Source organism: Marmota flaviventris, chromosome 4, assembly GCF_047511675.1.
Source record: "Marmota flaviventris isolate mMarFla1 chromosome 4, mMarFla1.hap1, whole genome shotgun sequence".
In the NCBI taxonomy this organism is placed as follows: Eukaryota; Metazoa; Chordata; class Mammalia; order Rodentia; family Sciuridae; genus Marmota; species Marmota flaviventris.
In genome coordinates, this window is record NC_092501.1 from 156,333,604 (window position 1) to 156,350,228 (window position 16,625).

The window sequence follows — 16,625 nt, forward strand, 5'->3', positions numbered from 1 at the left end:
ACCAATTCTTTTCATGGGCATTCGATTACAGCTCGCACACCTTTCGCCTATGTTTCCAAATGCGAGGCTTTACAAAAGAAATACTGCTTGGTCCAGATGGCCTTCTCGAAGGCTCCCTGAGAGAACTCAGGAGAAGTCTCTCTAGCCAAAAATATTGTTTCCGCTGATTCGAGTGCCAGAAGTCCCACTGCCACCCTTTCACGCAGATCAAATAAACCATCTAAAGATTTGGTTGTTGTCTTTGTCAACTGAAAGGGTTGATTCCACTAATAGACGGCAGCGTGCCCTCCCGTGCCCACCGCCCCCACCACCCACAGCCTTTCCCCCTTTATTTGTGAGCAGGGACACTCAAATCAGAACCGAGTGATTTCTGGTGAAAATGAAAGATGAAGGGACAGAAATTGACTTTTGTGATTCTTAGTAATTGCTTGTTTCCTTTTATGTCCATGTTCATTTAATGTTTTCAGAACTATGTGCCATAATTTTGACTTTCAAAAGTCCAGATCTTAGAAAGGCTGAGTCTGCCAGTGATGACTTTGTGACTGGTTCCATTCACACAAATAGGAACTTTTTCAACATTTAACGCGAGGCCGTGAAGTTCTGGCACTCAGCATAACCTCCTTCCCACATAGCCTCCTGTTTTTAGTGGCAAATGGCTCATTGTTAGAGGATAAGAGATTTTTTTTTTTTTTTTTATGCAGGTGAAATGTGATAACTTTTTAAACTGTTTGTTTCAACCTTAATTTATAACACATTCTTTAGGATATGTTTTCTGTTTATCTTTTCCAGGAATTTTACTGCTCAATTTTGGATTTTTTTTAAAAAAATGTCATTCTAGTTGGGCACAGCAGCTCATGCCTATAGTAACCACAGCAGTTTGGGGAGGCCGAAGCAGGAAGATCACAGGTTCAAAGCCAGCCTCCGCAAGTTAGTGAGGCCCTAAGCAACTCAGTGAGACCCTGTCTCAACAACAAAAAGGGCTAGGGATGTGACTCTGGGCTCAAGCACCGCTGGCTACCATCCTGGTACCAAAACAAATAAACAAACAAAACAAAGTCATCCTTTTAGCTGTATAAAGTCTCAGAAGTCTTCTAGTCAGGTCCTTTCAACTTATGACTGGAACACAAGAAGGGTTCAGAAGTTGCCCGGCATCACTCAGGGCTAGGCGATAGGGCCATGACAAGAATTCAGGGTGAGGGGTTGGGGATGTAGCTCAGTTGGTAGAGTGCTTGCCTCGCATGCACAAGACCCTGGGTTCAATCCCCAGCACCAAAAAAAAAAAAAAAAAAAAAAAAGAATTCAGGGTGATAATTCAATTATTCAATTTGTAAATAAGGATATGAACATAATTAGCATCGTGTGGCTTCAGCTGGGTTACGGTGAATACCTGTGCTAATGACTCAAATAGGTGGAGGCTTAGAAGTTTTCTGTCACAGTCAAGCTGTGAATCTGGGTAGTTCAGGGGGGTGTGTGTGTGTGTGTCTGTCTGTCTGTGTGTGTGTTGGAGCACAAGCAGAAGCTGGTGAGGGAAGGAGCAGAGTGCCCGTGTGCCCGCCCCTGGGCTCTCTCGCTGCTGCTCCTTCTCAGCCTGCCCCCCTCTGTCCACCAGCCAGCCCAGGCCCTGGTCCCGTTCACCCTGTTCCCTGCTATCCGTGGTCACTGGTTCTACCTCCCAAGGTAGAGCCAGAGTGAGGCTGGAGAACCTTCGGCAGATGAGGCCACAGAGCTCAGTTCCATCTCACTTGGGGACACACACCCAGAGTCCCGCCCTCAGCTCTAGGCGCTGCACAGACGCCCTGGCTTTCAGTGTCTGTAGGTCACATGCACTAAGGGCAGAGGGCGTCCTCCTCCTCCTCCACCACCTTGCTCTGTTTCCCTCCTCACTGTGCTCCTGCCTTTTAGGCTCTCCATGTAGATTTGGTTTTCTGTTTGGTTGGCTGGTTGGTTTTTGGGCTTTGGGTTTTTTCCCTGTACTAGGAATTGAACAGGAGTGCTCCACCACTGAGCCACATCCCAGCCCCTTTTTTTTAAATTTTTTTATTTTGAGACAGTTACTTAGGGCCTCACTAAGTTGCTGAGGCTGTTGGCCTTCTGCCTCAGCCTCCCAGGTCACTAGGATTACAGCCGGGCACCACCTTGCCCAGCTTGGAGCCCTGTTTCGAGTATGTCTTCCTTGTTCCTTCCTCTTCTCTTTCCCCGAGCTCTTTGTTTCCTATTTTTCTTTAGACCTCTTTCTTTCCCACCACACCATCTCCACACCTACCATCATCTCTTGCCTTCTCTTCTTTAACTGATTATAATAGAAGTTTAGAGCGTCCTTTTAACTTTTTGTTATATTTACTAAAGAATTGTGTCCTTATTTCTATATTAAAAACAAGTAAATGGAATTTTATTTTATTAAAAATGTAAATTAAGCGTTTCTAGAATTTTCTATCTTCTTCCCCTTGAGGGTAGTGGCCCTCAATGGGAAAAAAGTGGGGCAATTTCCCACACTACCCAAGAAAATAAATTTCGTTTTATCACATACCTTCCTGCAGCGTCTAGGACAGAAATAGGGGCACAAACACATTTAGTAAATACTAATGAGCTAAATGCTTCTCAAATTTCTGAAAGTGATAAAAAGTGATTGCACGCATTTTAAACAGTATATATGATGCTGTCCTTTTGCTGCCTTCTAGAGAAATGGAAGAATATTTTTCATCAATTAGTTCATCAGTTATTGTTCATCTGTTGTACTTATAAAAATGCCTCAGTATTTGGGGCTGGGGTTGTGGCTCTGTGGTGGAGGGCTTGCCTAGCATGTGTGAGGCACTGGGTTTGATTCTCAGCACCACATATAAATAAATAAAATAAAGGTCCATCAACAACTACTGAAAAATATTTTTTAAAATGCATCAGTATTTTAGTAAATCTTAGTATCTTCTAGCTCATGTCCACTTATTTATAGCAACTTTCCAAAGAAAAGCTTAGAAGTTCAGCATTATTGGTCTGTGCTGCACACTGCTGTAGAATGGTGCTCATTGTCTTTCTCATAGGAAACAGCAGCTTAAATTTGACATAAAATATTTTTAATCAAATAAAAAATATTTGAATATTTGGACTACTGCACAATTATCTTACTATTTAAAAATAAGAAAAATTAAACAATTTTTAAATTCTTAGTTTCAAAAAGAAATCTGAAAGAAAAAAAAATAAAAGATTAGAAAAAGAAATCTGAGGGCTGGGGATGTAATTCAGTGGCAGAGAGCTTGCCTGGCATGCATGAGACCCTGGGTCTAGTGTCTAGCATCGCGTATGCGCGCGCGCGCACACACACACACAATCTGAGGTGGAGGTGATAGTTGCAGAACTCTGTGTAATTACAAGAAGGAAGGAAGGGAGGGAGAGAGGGAGGGAGGGAGGGAGGGAGGAAGGAAGGAAGGAAGGAAGGAAGGAAGGAAGGAAGGAAGGAAGGAAGGAAGGAAATCAATGAATTATATATTTACAAGGGATGACTTTTATGATATACAAATCATATCTCAGTAGAGCCAGTGGAAAAGCCTGAGAAACTTAAGCACAAAGTCTAATTTCCTGGCACATTTGAAAACTGCTTAGATTTCAAGACTCTTATAAATCTAGTTGTTTTCACTTTACATGTGACACACTTGGCTTGGTTTTTCCAGCTGTCTTTATCAAAAGACATTTAACATAAAGATGTCTATTTCTGTCTGATCATTCTGCCTGAATACTTTCTAAGGTCAATCTTGTTACCTATATTTCAAAGGCTGTGTGTTTTTGAAATAGAAGGCACCCTTAGTCTCCTCTGTAAGTTTGTAAAATAAGGATGGCTCTGGTCCACTGAGACCCTCCATCTGTGGATGACTGGGTACTGGTCACATATTAAGATAAATGATCCAGGCATTCACCCCAGCTCTCCTCCGGTTCAGTTGCCTCAGTCGTCCTGCTTTGCACCTATCAAATCCATTTTCCAGACCTTCTACTTCTTTCTCCTCTGACTTTGTGAATTTTTCTACTTTCTCTACAGGACTAGAGCTAAATAATTCCATGCTTCCTTTCTTTTTTTTTTTTTTTTTTAAAGAGAGAGTGGGGGAGAGAGAGAGAGAGAATTTTTTAATATTTATTTTTTAGTTCTCAGCGGACACAACATCTTTGTTTGTATGTGGTGCTGAGGATCGAACCCGGGCAGCACGCAGGCCAGGCGAGCACGCTACCGCTTGAGCCACATCCCCAGCCCCCCATGCTTCCTTTCTATAAAGCAAAATGTCCGTGCTGCCTGTTCATCTTACATCCACCCCATTTCCACATTCTGTGGAATTTCCTCCCTTTTTTTTAACAAGCACGTCTGGCCAGTCCTCTTTGTGACACCTCTTCCTTTTCCTAACTGTCCTCTGCTGAAGAGCTCTGTGCTGTTTGGGGGCCTCCTCTGGTATAAAACAGGCTGCTGGTGTCAGATTATCTACATTTGATGAGGAACTTCCCTAGCTGGACATCTGAGTTTCTAAATTCCTTTAAATCTGTTTGTTTAGTAGCTGATGCTCTGACAAAAAGATAGCGCTCCTGAGTCTAGTTCTTAAAGGACAGCTAAGGGTGTGCTTTGTCACTGCTGGGGGGTTCAGGGGGCTTGAGGCATACACCTGCACCTCCTCATCCAGTTTCCAGCAACACTGGGGTCTTCAAAGTCTTGAAGCTCTAAAGCAACTCTGAGGTCGTCACACCCTGCTGTGATGCACGCATCCTGCTTCTCACTGGCTGAGACAGATGGAATGCAGTGGCCTCTGGCTAGCAGTGACAGTAGCAATGCCAGGAGCAACAGTGGTCCTAGTAGTGGTGATAGTAGTCAGAGTAGGGGTCTGAGTACTGGGATTGGTTGTGGCAACAGTGGTCATGGCGACCTGTCCCAGCTGTGGTGATGGTGTTGCAGTAACAGGTCCCATCTGCTGATAGACTGTTATGTGACGAGCCATCACATGCATTATTGTCTTTAATCCTCATGACAACCCCACAAGGAAGTATCATTCCCATTTCACAGATGCAGAAACTGAGGCTGGGGCACACAGCAAAACTAGACATACTGATTCAAGTTCAGGTGTGGCTGAGCCCAAAGCCCATATTCCTAACCTTCTACCTCAAGTGACCTCAAAGGAAGAACCCAGAAAAGCAAGTCCCTTCCATCTGTGTATCTTTCTGAGCCTTTCTTTCCAGCTGCACACCCCGGGTGGGTCCTATTTTAGTTTAGCAGGGAGTCCCAGGGCAGCTAGATGGGATAGATGGTCCCCAGCGTCCTCTCAGGACAGTGCTGACCTGGCAGGTGGAGCTGCACAGGGCCACAGGAAGACCTCTGTTCCGTTCCCATTAATGATTGTGCTCTGGGTTTTGAAAGCCGGAGAGCTACAGGGGAAAGTCTGGGAAGGAATGGAAGGGTCCATGGGGGCTTCTCCAGGCTTTAACTTGGAAAATAAATCCTGCTGCCCAGGGTACTGGATCCCCACTCCCCACACCTGCTCCGAGCCCTGCGTCTGAGGCAGGCTGAGGGCCTTCCCAGGGCGCTCAGGATAGTGCTCCAGCCAGACAGTTCTGAGCAGACCCCAGGCAGGGGCAAAGCCACCCCTTCAGATATTCCACCTGTTACATTCTTACAGTCATTTAAAGGGCTTCCCATCAAAGGCCAGGGGACGTCGTCTGTCTGAATTCCAGCGATAGTGCTAAAGACAGATTAGCACAATATGAATCGTCGTCCATGCTGAATGACTTCAGCTGAACTTTTAGAAATTTCACGTAGAGATACATTAGCATCTGTAAATTATCTGGCAATAGGAGTAAATGGCTGCTGAATTTTAATTCAAAATATTATTAAAATATCTATCAAATTATCACTGCAATTTGAAGTGTTAAAAAAAAAGAAAAACATGTTCTGTTTCCCAAGTCTTCCATAATATTCTTTTACCATTTTGAATGACAGTTTTAAAGATTTGTACCCATAAAACAAAGGGTTACTGATATTTGGAAGCAAATGTCAAATGCTCCCTCTTTTAATCCTTTTAGCAAATGGTTTCAAGACTTCAAATATCACCCACATATTGTATTGTTGAATTTTGGTATTTCTGATACCATAATAATTATAGAAAGAGGTTTTAACTGGAAACTATAAGTGAAAGTTGTTATATTTTAGTTCTCTCCAAATTTATTGTTAAAATTGCATTTTCTCATTTTCTTACCTGGCCATTACTTATACATATTTTTTAGCCTCATCCTAGTAATATCTCTTGAATAATAGTATAGATATGCCAGGTATTTTTTTTACAAATTACATCAAAATAAAAATTTAAAATATATAGTACATAAAATAGATACATAGTAAACCTTTAAATTTTTTTTTTTGCTGCATTCATCTGAGGCACTACTGTTTTCACCCATAACATGGGCAGACACTAATATCTGAGGTACAGCTTTAGCTTTTTTTAGTAAGTTCCTTAAAAAGGTTAACTGATATTGGACCCAAGTTGTTGCATCTGTAAAATTGAAATAATCATGCCTTCCCCACTACAAGGAAGAAAGTGTCTTTGAAAATGTTATGTATGGACTGGGGCTGTGACTCAGTGGCAGAGCACTTGCCTTGCACATGTGAAGCACTGGGTTCCATCCTCAGCACCACATAAAAATAAATAAATAAAATAAAGATATTGTGTCCATCTACAATTTTAAAAAAGAAAATATTATGTATTAGTATGAAGTCTATCAAATGAAACCCCTTGGGGTTGGGGGGTAGAGCACATGCTTAGCATGGGAGAGGCCCTGGGTCCAGTCCTCTGGCAGGGAGGACCCTTCTTTTTTTGGTAGTGGGTCTTTCTAAGAACACTGCCCTCTTCCAGTTTTCAGATTGGAAACTAATATTGCAGGGGTTCCTGAGGGCTGTAGTTGCTAAGGCTTCAGATGCTAAGGGAATCTCCATGTTTCCTCCTCCAGGGAGAACTCCATCTTTTCCCCACTGTCTGTCTCCTCTGTTGCCCAAAAGCCGGTGCTGGCCAGGCAACCCACCAGTAACCGTCCTCCCTGGCAGCAAGGCTGGGGGCCGGGACTGCTCTTAGCTTTCCCAGCTCATCTGTGGACAGAGGAAGAATGTCCAGGATAAAGCAAAGGAAAAGTGCCTCTACGTCCTCCCCTCGGGGTCCAGGGAAGTGCCAGCCTTGGGTGGCCCCCTGTGCTCTGACAAGAGACTGAATCTCTCTGTGCTTGGTCATGGGGGAGACTTCCAGCTAACGAGTAGCAGAACCAAAATTGTACAATGTTGTCTTTTCCGTATCACTTTAATTTAGGCTACTTAGGTCCCCTTTCCTCAGGCCCTAGACGACCTCTTCAGCCACAGAAAACGCCAGCCTCTATCCTGTGCTTTTTTCATTTGTCTTGTTCAGGGAGTCATTGGTGACCATAGGCACAGGGCCCCTGAAGAGGAAAGTCAACTCCACACCACTTCTCTCTGGGCAGTGCCAGGATTCCAGGCCCCTCTCTAGACCTTCACTGTGTGCCCCTGACTTTTTCTTTTTTTGCAGTGCCAGGGACTGAACCCAGGGCCTCATGTGCTACGGAGGTGCCCTACCCCTGAGCTGCTCCCCTGCCCATCCCTGGCCTTCTAAACCTTAGGAGGTTTAGAAGTACGTCTTCCTCAAAGCCCTTCCCTGGCCAAACTGCCCCCATTTGGGTAGCTCCTTCTCTCTGTGGCTCCTAAGCCCTTAAGCACCACAAATGTGACATTCTCACTGAAACTAAGTCCAACCCCAACCTGACATCACAGTTTTTGAGGTCAGTCACTGTGCCCTATTGGAGGCTCAACAAGTGCTAGCCAACTGTCCAGTGAATGTCACTAGACTCAGGAAAGATCAAGGGCACAGAAAGACACTTGCAGATAAAGGGGAGAGTAATAAGAAAGGAAATAGAAGGCTCATGGGGACCAGGGGTGGATCCACATTCTCAGTCACTCTCCCTTCAATCCCCTGGCGTGGGCCCCACAAAAGGGCCAAGCTCCACTCGTAACCGCCATGTGGCCAGATCTCTTCCTTCTCTCCACTCCCCCCTTTCCCCTGAGAGGCTGCTACTCATCCTTCACATCTCAGCTTAAACATGGCTTTCCAAAGGAAGGGCCAATTGACCAGGTCAGCCCCACCGCCTGCAAATGCCCTTAGCTCCCTGTGCCTTCCTCCTGGAGCATTTGCAGGTACACAGTCAGTTCTAGAAATGTTTGCTCACTGTCTTTCCCCCATCAGGCTGGAGGCCCCACAAGGTCAGGACCCCATCTGCCCTGTTCCCTGCTCTAGCAGCCCAGTGCCCAGCCATGCCAGGCACACAGTAGGCTCCAAATACGTAGGGGTGGCACATGGGCTGAGGATCACAGAATCGGTCCCAGGTCCTGCAGAACCTGATCAGGTGGGTGGCAGATCCCCAGGTCCCTGGGACCACTGGGTTAGAACTTTACTGCATGTGTCGGGGTGCCATGGGGACCCTGCAGAGTCATGCTGCAGCAAAGCTTTTACCAGACAACCACAGTCCCTTCCTAAGGTCCGAAACTAAAGAGAAATGACCCAAATCACCCCCCATGGAACCGAGCCTCCACGTTCCATCAGGTTCAAGTTGCTCCCCTCGCTCCCTCTTCCTTCCTCTTCACCTTTGTCAGTCCAGCTTTACGGGGCATCTCCTATGCACCTGGTGTGTCCTGGGTGCTGTGTTTGGGCCATCAGAGGCACATGAGCCCTGGCCTTGTCCTTGAGGGCCTCCCAGCAGAGTGAGCCATTACAGGAGGGTAGGATGGGCCGCACCAGAGGCTGCAAGGAAAGGAAGGAGAGGTGGCCTCTATCAAGGGAGCCTGGACACCTTCCCAGAGGTGGCATCAGGGGTGTGTGTCTTGTGGGGAGGGGTCAGGGCCCTAAAAGACTGGCAGGATGCAAGGCTGAGAAAAGGGTAGGACTGGACTGGGGGTCCCTGCTCATGATTCCATAAATCCAAAATGAGCTGAGACAGGGCTTAAGCAAATGGATGATCCCATCTGATCTGCCTTAGAAAGATAACCACCTGATTCCAATTAGGGAAGTGCAACACACACACACACACACACACACACGCCATAAGGAAATATCTCAGCTTTCTACCAAAATGAGACCTCTGTCGGCCAGCCCAGGAGCCAACAGCCTTCCCACTGAGCTTCATAGACCTGGCACCCAAACCTATCCTTAAAATGAAAATCATGCCTGGTGTGGTGGTGCACACCTGTAATCCCAGTGACTCAGGAGGCTGAGGCAGGAGGATCACAAGTTCAAGACCAGCCTCAGCAATCTAGTGAGAACTTGTCTCAAAAATAAGTGGCCGAGGATATAGCTCAGTGGTAGAGCACCCCTGGGTTTGATGTTGATGCCCAGTGCACCCCCCAAATCACAATCCAATAGCAATGGAAACAAGGCCACATGAGGGCTTGTCCAAGGACTCCACAAGTGTGAAAGGTTGCGACACAGGAAAGAAGGGAGAGTGCCTCGATGCTGAGCATCCCTAAGGACTGCCATCCCTGCCTTCGTGGAGGATGGAGTAGCAGCTGACCACTGGCAAAGAAGGGCCACCTTCAGCAGGTCAGGCCGGGCTGAGCGACTGCAGCCAGTGACTGCACAACCAGGATCCCAATGGAGATCCAGAGATGAGCAAAGTGACTGAAGGTATTAGGAATTCACTGGGAACTGTCATTGAGCAAAGGACTGAACACTACCTAGGAAGAGGGTGTCCCTAGAAGGAGAGCATCTAGCAACTGCACTCAAGGGCCATGAATGCCACAGAGATCCCTCTCTGGGCGAGTCACAGCAGCAACATCATCATTGGAATGTGCCAGAGAGAGTACCCCAAATGCCCCAAGAAGGTGTCTAAAAACAAATTGAGTTGGGGGTGGGGGTGGGAGTAGATCAGTTGAGGCAGAGGTGTCGAGCAAGCCTGAGGCACTGAGTTCCATCCCCACGGCAACAAAATTTTTAAAGAATTCCATCAATTTGTGGATCTTAGCAAATGACTCCTACTCTAGAGGGGGAACAAAAGTCTAGTACTAAATACCAGAAATGCAAAAGATGTGAAGAGCCCACAGCTGGGATCCCTGATGTCATCTCACCATCCCCAACACTTCCAGCTCAGGAGGGGTCTCCCATGGAGGACGACAGGGTCTGAGGAAGTTATTGTTATTTCTGTGCCTGTCATGTCACCAGCAGTGGCCAAGGTGCTAGCAAACCAGTGAAAACACAGGTTCTCAAGTGTGAATGGGCATGACAACATCAGGATCCCCGGCCAACTCCAGACTTTTAGCATCAAACCATGTGGGAGTGGGCCCTGGAATCTGCATTTTAACAGGCTGTGAAATTGAAACTTCTCTAAATTCTTTATTAAGGAATATTTCAGCTGAGCACGGTGGTGCATGCCTGTAATCCCAGTGGCTGGGGAGGCTGAAGCAGGAGGATGGCAAGTTCAAAGCCAGCCTCAGCAAAAGCGAGGCACTAAGCAACTAAGTGAGTCCCTGTCGCTAAATAAAATACAAAATAGGGCTGGGGCTGGGGCTCAGTGGTTGAGTGTCCCTGAATTCAATCCTGGTACCCCCCTGCCCCCCCCCAAAAAAAAGGAATATTTCAACCCCTCTTAAAAAATCCAAGTAGCTTTTTGAAAAACTAATTTTTCCAAATTCTGACCAACAGACAATTTACATTTCCCATGTAGATCCATATATTAAAAAACAGATTATAGGTTGATATGTGAACGCACTTAAAACATTCATAGTAGGCAATCTAATTCTTAACATTAAAATCCCCAATTTGCACAGATGAAGGAAACATAGAACAAAAATGCTCAATTTTGTTTTCCATCTTAGTAAAGCAAATCAAGCAGAATCTGCCATCACAGAAGAAAGAAATGATCTCCCTGTCTTGAAAAGCTACAGGAAGCATTTTTCATCTTTGATGTGCATGTGGACCGCAAAGCAGTTCCGGGCAACATGGCATAAACCCAAAGGCATCATTTTGATTCTCTGCACATCGTTTTGGATTCCATGTGCATCTATGCTAATTTTCTCTCTCCAGCCTATTATTTAAGCCTTCGAAGGACAGATGTGCCGCTTTATAGGGCCATAATCCACTTGGTGGGCGGATAACGAAGAGGCCTTTGGTCTTCCTCATTTACTCCAATAAGAAAAGTAGAGGATTGCCTTGTAAAACAGCATGTCACTCATGCCCTGGTTTCCATGGAATGTAACCTACAGAACTCCTCAGACCAAATGCATAAATTCATCATGGTCAGAGAGATGACCCGAATTAGCTCCAGGCAGAACAGAATGATGCAAAGGCCAACCTGGGGGTATAAATAGGAAAAGCAAGAGGGTCACAAAGTGACTTCCAGAATTTTAGGCCACACAGGTATTCGTAGGACTGTGGTTCACTGTTCTGGGGATGAGAAGGCAGAAATTCCAATCCTAGTAGGTTCTTAAATCTCTGGATTGAATGATAAATTCTGAAATCATTGCTAAGGATTCCCTGCACATTCCTTTCCTTCTTTCTCTCTTTTTAAACCTCCATCCCATGCATGTGGAACCCTGAGTGACCTCATGATGGGACTCCAGCACACCATGCAAGACGCCCTGGTTAAGGACAGCATTGGCTGATGAGAAGTGGCACTTGTACTTACAAAATCCAGAAATGGGCTGCACTATCTCCAAATGAACCACCAACAACAAAGATTAGGGTTGCTGCAGCCCACGTCCAGTCCCAGAAGACCACCTGCTCCACGCACACCAGCACCCTTGCCAGCGGGTAGGAGGAAGAAGAGTTCATGAAGGGCTATAATTGCAAGCAGCAAAAAGAAATGATTAAAAATACATAAACAACCAGACATTAACTGTGGGTTCTGGACACACCACCTCTGTCTGTTTGATTTTTCTTTTTCTGAGAAGGTTTGGAACTCTTGAGACCCAAGCGCTGGGCACAGCTCTGACTTTCCTAGTCACATAACCTTGAACGATCCCTCGATGACTCTGGGCTCTACCTTCCCAACACAGAACAGGGCCTAGGTCACATGAAACACTGAGCAAGGATTTGTAGAAGGCTTGAACAATAGAAAATCTGCAAAATGAGCACATACCAGGGAATCTCAGAGAATGTGTTCCAGTCTCAACATTCAGCAGGCCTGAGATTTCTTTGTCACAGACTCACGTCCCTGTCATCCTACTCTTCTGCAAGTGTGTCCCAACAGACTCATCTCTTGGTACTCAGGACATTGCTACCTTGCATTTCGTCATCACCATACAGTTTACGACACCCCTCAATCATATCATTTTTTAAAAACACTAATCAATAGAGCTTTTAAAGTCCTATGCAATATTTCACAGGCTATATAAAGAAGTATTTAAATTTTCCTTCCACCGTTGTTTCCTGCTTGATTTCAAGAGTTAAATGAGCAGTTTCCCATGCTTCCTGTCTGGTATGTTTTTCCTCTCCATTAAAATGCTAAAGGTTCCCCCCTCCCCTTTCAGGAGGAAAGAAAGAAATCTTTCCCCTGCAATTTACTTTGGCTTTCTTAAAAGTTGGGCAGGAAAGTCAGTGTAATTCAGGTGGAATCGAAAATGTTCTTGTACAAGTGTGCGCAGAAAGAAAGCCTATAATTTCCGAGCATTCTTTTAGGAAGTTTGTATTCTCTGTTTTCCAGGGAGCCTTTACTTTCCAAGGGAGTATGATCGACATGCCATTACTGAAGCAGGCCCAGAACATTGTCACGCTTGCCACATCCATCAAGGAAAAATGATCTGTTCAATGCAGCTCTCATCAGGTGGGCTGAACATATACAGTGGGTTTCTTAAAGACACACCGTACCACTCAGGGCACCTCGTTAAGCATGCCAGGTTTGGACCTTCCTTGGTCTACAGTTCACGTTAATCACGATTTTTCCCTTTGTTGTCTTACTGGCCAGCTATGCCTCTAAAAATGGACTTTCTTCCTTTGGAGTCCAAATTTATGATTGTATTGTTGTTTATCAATGTATGACGAATATGGGTTTATGATTTCACAGGGAGAGAAAATCACGGGAAGGATGGGCAGTGAGAGGAAATTAGGTCTTTCATGAAACAGATCTTTCCCAAATGCACATATGCCCTGCACTCTTCTCATGTTGGGAAAGGTTTCCCACGTTATTCATCTCTACAGCCGGCATCACAAATAATTTTAAGAAGGGCCAGGTTTTCAAAGAATAAGAACAAAATTAAGAGTTCCTGTCTATTTCACTGGTGATCTGATAAAACATTATTAATTGTTATATTGGCTTGTAAGATACGTTCTAAAAATACTTTCAAAACTGATTTCTTTAACCTCCATCCCCCAAATGCAACCTCCACACCCTGGAACTGCTCACCAGTACAGCTCCCGTCCTGGGCGTTGGATGCTTTGGGTCAACCGTTGCCAGCAATTAAAAAATAAATGTGCAGAAACACAAGACCATCCATTCTCCCCTTTATTCTCTCGTTTAACTGTTCGCCATTGAGGCCATTCCCCCTCTGTAAATGTATGGCCGGGACAGGACTCCCTCAGCCATAAACTTGTAGCCTCTCGGAAGACACAAAGCCATGGGGCTGGTGCCTATGGCCCCCTGCAAGATTTGCATCACATTAGAGATGCTGCTCCAGGTCATATGGGTGGTGTGGTTAACGGGCTTAGTAAAGCTGTTTTGAAGAGGTTAACCCAGCTTGTAGTAAGGGTAAATAAACATAACAACCAGCCATTGTTCCCTATTCAGCACGTACTCTTATATTGAAGGCTAAAGGGTATTGAAGCTGCGGAGGATCAACGTGTGCGTGCCCAGAGGACGCCAATGAAGTTTGAAACACCAACAATCAGAGATTTTGTTTCTGTTCCTCATTAAATCATGAGCTTTTGTGTCGAGACTCTGGACGACTGTTCTTTAAGAAATTAACAGAATGGGAAGTTTTAAACTCTACACCAACCTTTTCATGACCTACACAGCAGCGACACTGCTGCTCTTAGACGAACTCCGCGGGGAAGGCTGTTCTGTTTATTTAAATTTGTAAATAGAAAACAGTTGTTTTTCAGTTTCATTTTTCACCTCCTCCTATGCCCTTGTGGCTTATTCTCTCCGTGGCCCCTAGCATGTGCCCCAACCATGGGTCTGCTTTCCCCACCCCTTCCCATTCCTACAGGGAGCCCAAGAGGTGAGTAGAGGTGAAGTTTAGTTACAAGCAGAGGTGCCATTACACCCAAGCCGAGTGGGAAACCCCACCACTGCCATGGGACCCCACCACCCAGCGCAGGGCAGGAAGGGCAGGACCCTATTCCAACTAGCACTTGGGAGGACCAAACCCAGGCGACATGGCTCTGGGGAAACATATTCTTGGGACATCAGTATCCCCAAACAGGGGTCCCGAGGAGCCAGATCTTAGGTTGACATGGGACATCAGGCGGGGCCACCTGCTTTGGGCAGTACATCTCCCCTGCCCCAAGCAGCCACCCAGGCCCTTCGTTAGGACCCATCACCCTTCCTCCCTCAGTGGGCAGGAAGGAAGAAGATGGCATGTGGCCACCTTCAGAGGTGATGGGCCGCCCGCTGAGCTGCACATCAGGACCGCAGCAATGGGCAAGGGCAGCAGTTCCCCAGGAGCACCCCAGGCCCGGCAGCTACAGCCGGGAATCATGGACCCCAGTGCCACAGTGGAGACAGAGCATGGGTGTCCACACCCAGTGTCTGCTCAGAACACCGGTGGGAGGACTGCTCAAAAGTCTCTCTCTCTCTCTCTCTCTCTCTCTCTCTCTCTCTCTCTCTCACACACACACACACACACACACACACACACACACACACAGGGCGTCAGAAGAAGCACTGGTCCAGGCAAGCCCTTGGCTGTGAGGGGACACAAGGGCACACATTCTGGTCTCCATGCTGCCATGCAGGCAGCCTCCACACCCACACAGGTGGGCCTCCTCAGGTCAGGCCTTGTGGGAAGCTCTGGCCTCCTCCAAGGGAGTCCCACCTGCCTGGCAGAAGCAACAGGAACTCAGAAACAGCAGCCCTGCAGCCTGTTCTTGGCTTGGGACTAAGAGCAGGGCCTGGCTGGAACTCCTACCCCATTAGCAACAGGCCCATAAGTTCCTAGGTCCTCACCATTGGTGGCCTGCTCACCAGACCCTTGTCCCAAATTTTGTTGTTTAAGTCTCCCCAGCGTGATCTTACTCAACCCAGTGGTCCCCTTACAGTAGAATCATGACACTGGGACTGGCCAGAGCCAAATACTGGAACCCAGGTTCCACTCTGAGCAAAGACTCTAATGAGGGCCTCAGAAGAGAGTTGAGTCACAACCCAAGCCCCTTCCTGCCTCTTTTCCCTGACTGACAAACGGAAGGATAAGGAGATACGGAAGATACTGTCACTCTTCCTCCTCCCCCCACTTCTCTGGTGCCAAGGATGAGCAAAGGTGTCACTGGGGAGGGGCAGGCAGCTGAGGGTGGGTAGCGACAACCCCTTTCAGGCACTCCTGATGTGGGCAGTGAGGTCTGCCCAGCTCCTGAGCTGGGAGCTGAGCACAGGAAGAGGACCTTGCAGCTAATCAGATTAATTAAAAACCATACCTGTTTATATTTTGTGTAGCTCATCACTGCTCCACCATATCACCCCCTTGTTATTAATTCTTGGGGGCTAAATTATGGGTAACACTATTAAAACATTATCAGAACTAATGAGAAACAATTACTTAGAAAATGAGCCAGGACAAGATTGAGTCGAGAACATCGGTGGTGATCGCCACAGATTAGTTTAATAAATCATCAGGTGCCAGGCAGGACTGACTGCGTGTATGCAAAGCCCGTCACGGGAAAAGGAAATTGAGATTTTTTTTTGCATAATTTTTTCATTAATCTCAATAGGACCCGTGTGGTGTAGATTGCTTTATTCCCCTAATACCTTGCCGGAGGGGGGGTGGTGCCCAATAATGTCTTCATTGTTTTACTGAGGTCTTAATGACAATCTGTGACAACCTCATTTTAATGTATAGAGGATTATATCGATACAGTCATGTTTTATTGAAGTGGTCAGGGGAACTCCAATTGGAGCGAGGCACTTCTGTGAGCACAAGTTAGTAAGTTCTGGGGACCTGGGTGCCTTCCCTTCTGATGTCCAAGTTTTGAACTGCCGCAGCCTCAGCCGGCTGCCTTGCCGCCTCTCCTCCAGGGACTGCTGGGGAAGCCGTGTCCTGCAGAATGAAGACTTCACTGCCTCCAATTTGAATTTGAAAGTCACTGGTTGCCTGGCACATTTTGCTGGATAATTGGAACAAACCATGTGGTTGTGTTCCCTCTAAAATAGAAGTGTATTATTGTTCACACCTTTACACCCAATAGTTTTGTAGAAGTTTGAGTAACTGGCTTTCTTCCTTGAAGACGCGAATTTTCTAACGATGCCATATAAGGAGAAGAAAGGATACAGGCTTCTTCATTTGAAGGAGACTCTGCTTTTAGGATTTCAGTTTGCCGTGCAACATGAATCCTCCGTTTTTATTTTTATTTCATTTTCCCCTCTCTAGTAGTAGGAAATCAGTTGTTGGTACAAAGCCCATTATAAATTTCCAA

The 16,625-nt window shown here is 46.1% G+C and overlaps 1 protein-coding gene and 1 non-coding gene across 5 annotated transcripts in view; both read left to right on the forward strand.

Moving 5' to 3' along the window:
* The window catches only part of Clybl (citramalyl-CoA lyase), a 240,134-nt gene that overhangs the window by 211,032 nt on the left and 12,477 nt on the right, over nucleotides 1–16,625 (forward strand). For 2 of the 4 annotated variants that reach the window (XR_011707426.1, XM_071611618.1), the window contains exon 8: nucleotides 12,706–12,825. Coding sequence is in view for 3 of the 4 variants with exons in the window: in XM_071611618.1 (XP_071467719.1) it covers nucleotides 12,706–12,801 (96 nt within the window). In the remaining variant the exon portion in view is untranslated. Of the gene's footprint in view, nucleotides 1–12,705; nucleotides 12,826–13,785; nucleotides 13,934–16,625 lie in introns of those variants that run through there. The other 2 variants (XM_071611617.1, XM_071611616.1) reach the window with 2 other exon arrangements.
* Nucleotides 1,201–1,275, forward strand: Trnaa-cgc (transfer RNA alanine (anticodon CGC)). Its single transcript has one exon. It is a non-coding gene; the product is annotated as a tRNA-Ala (tRNA).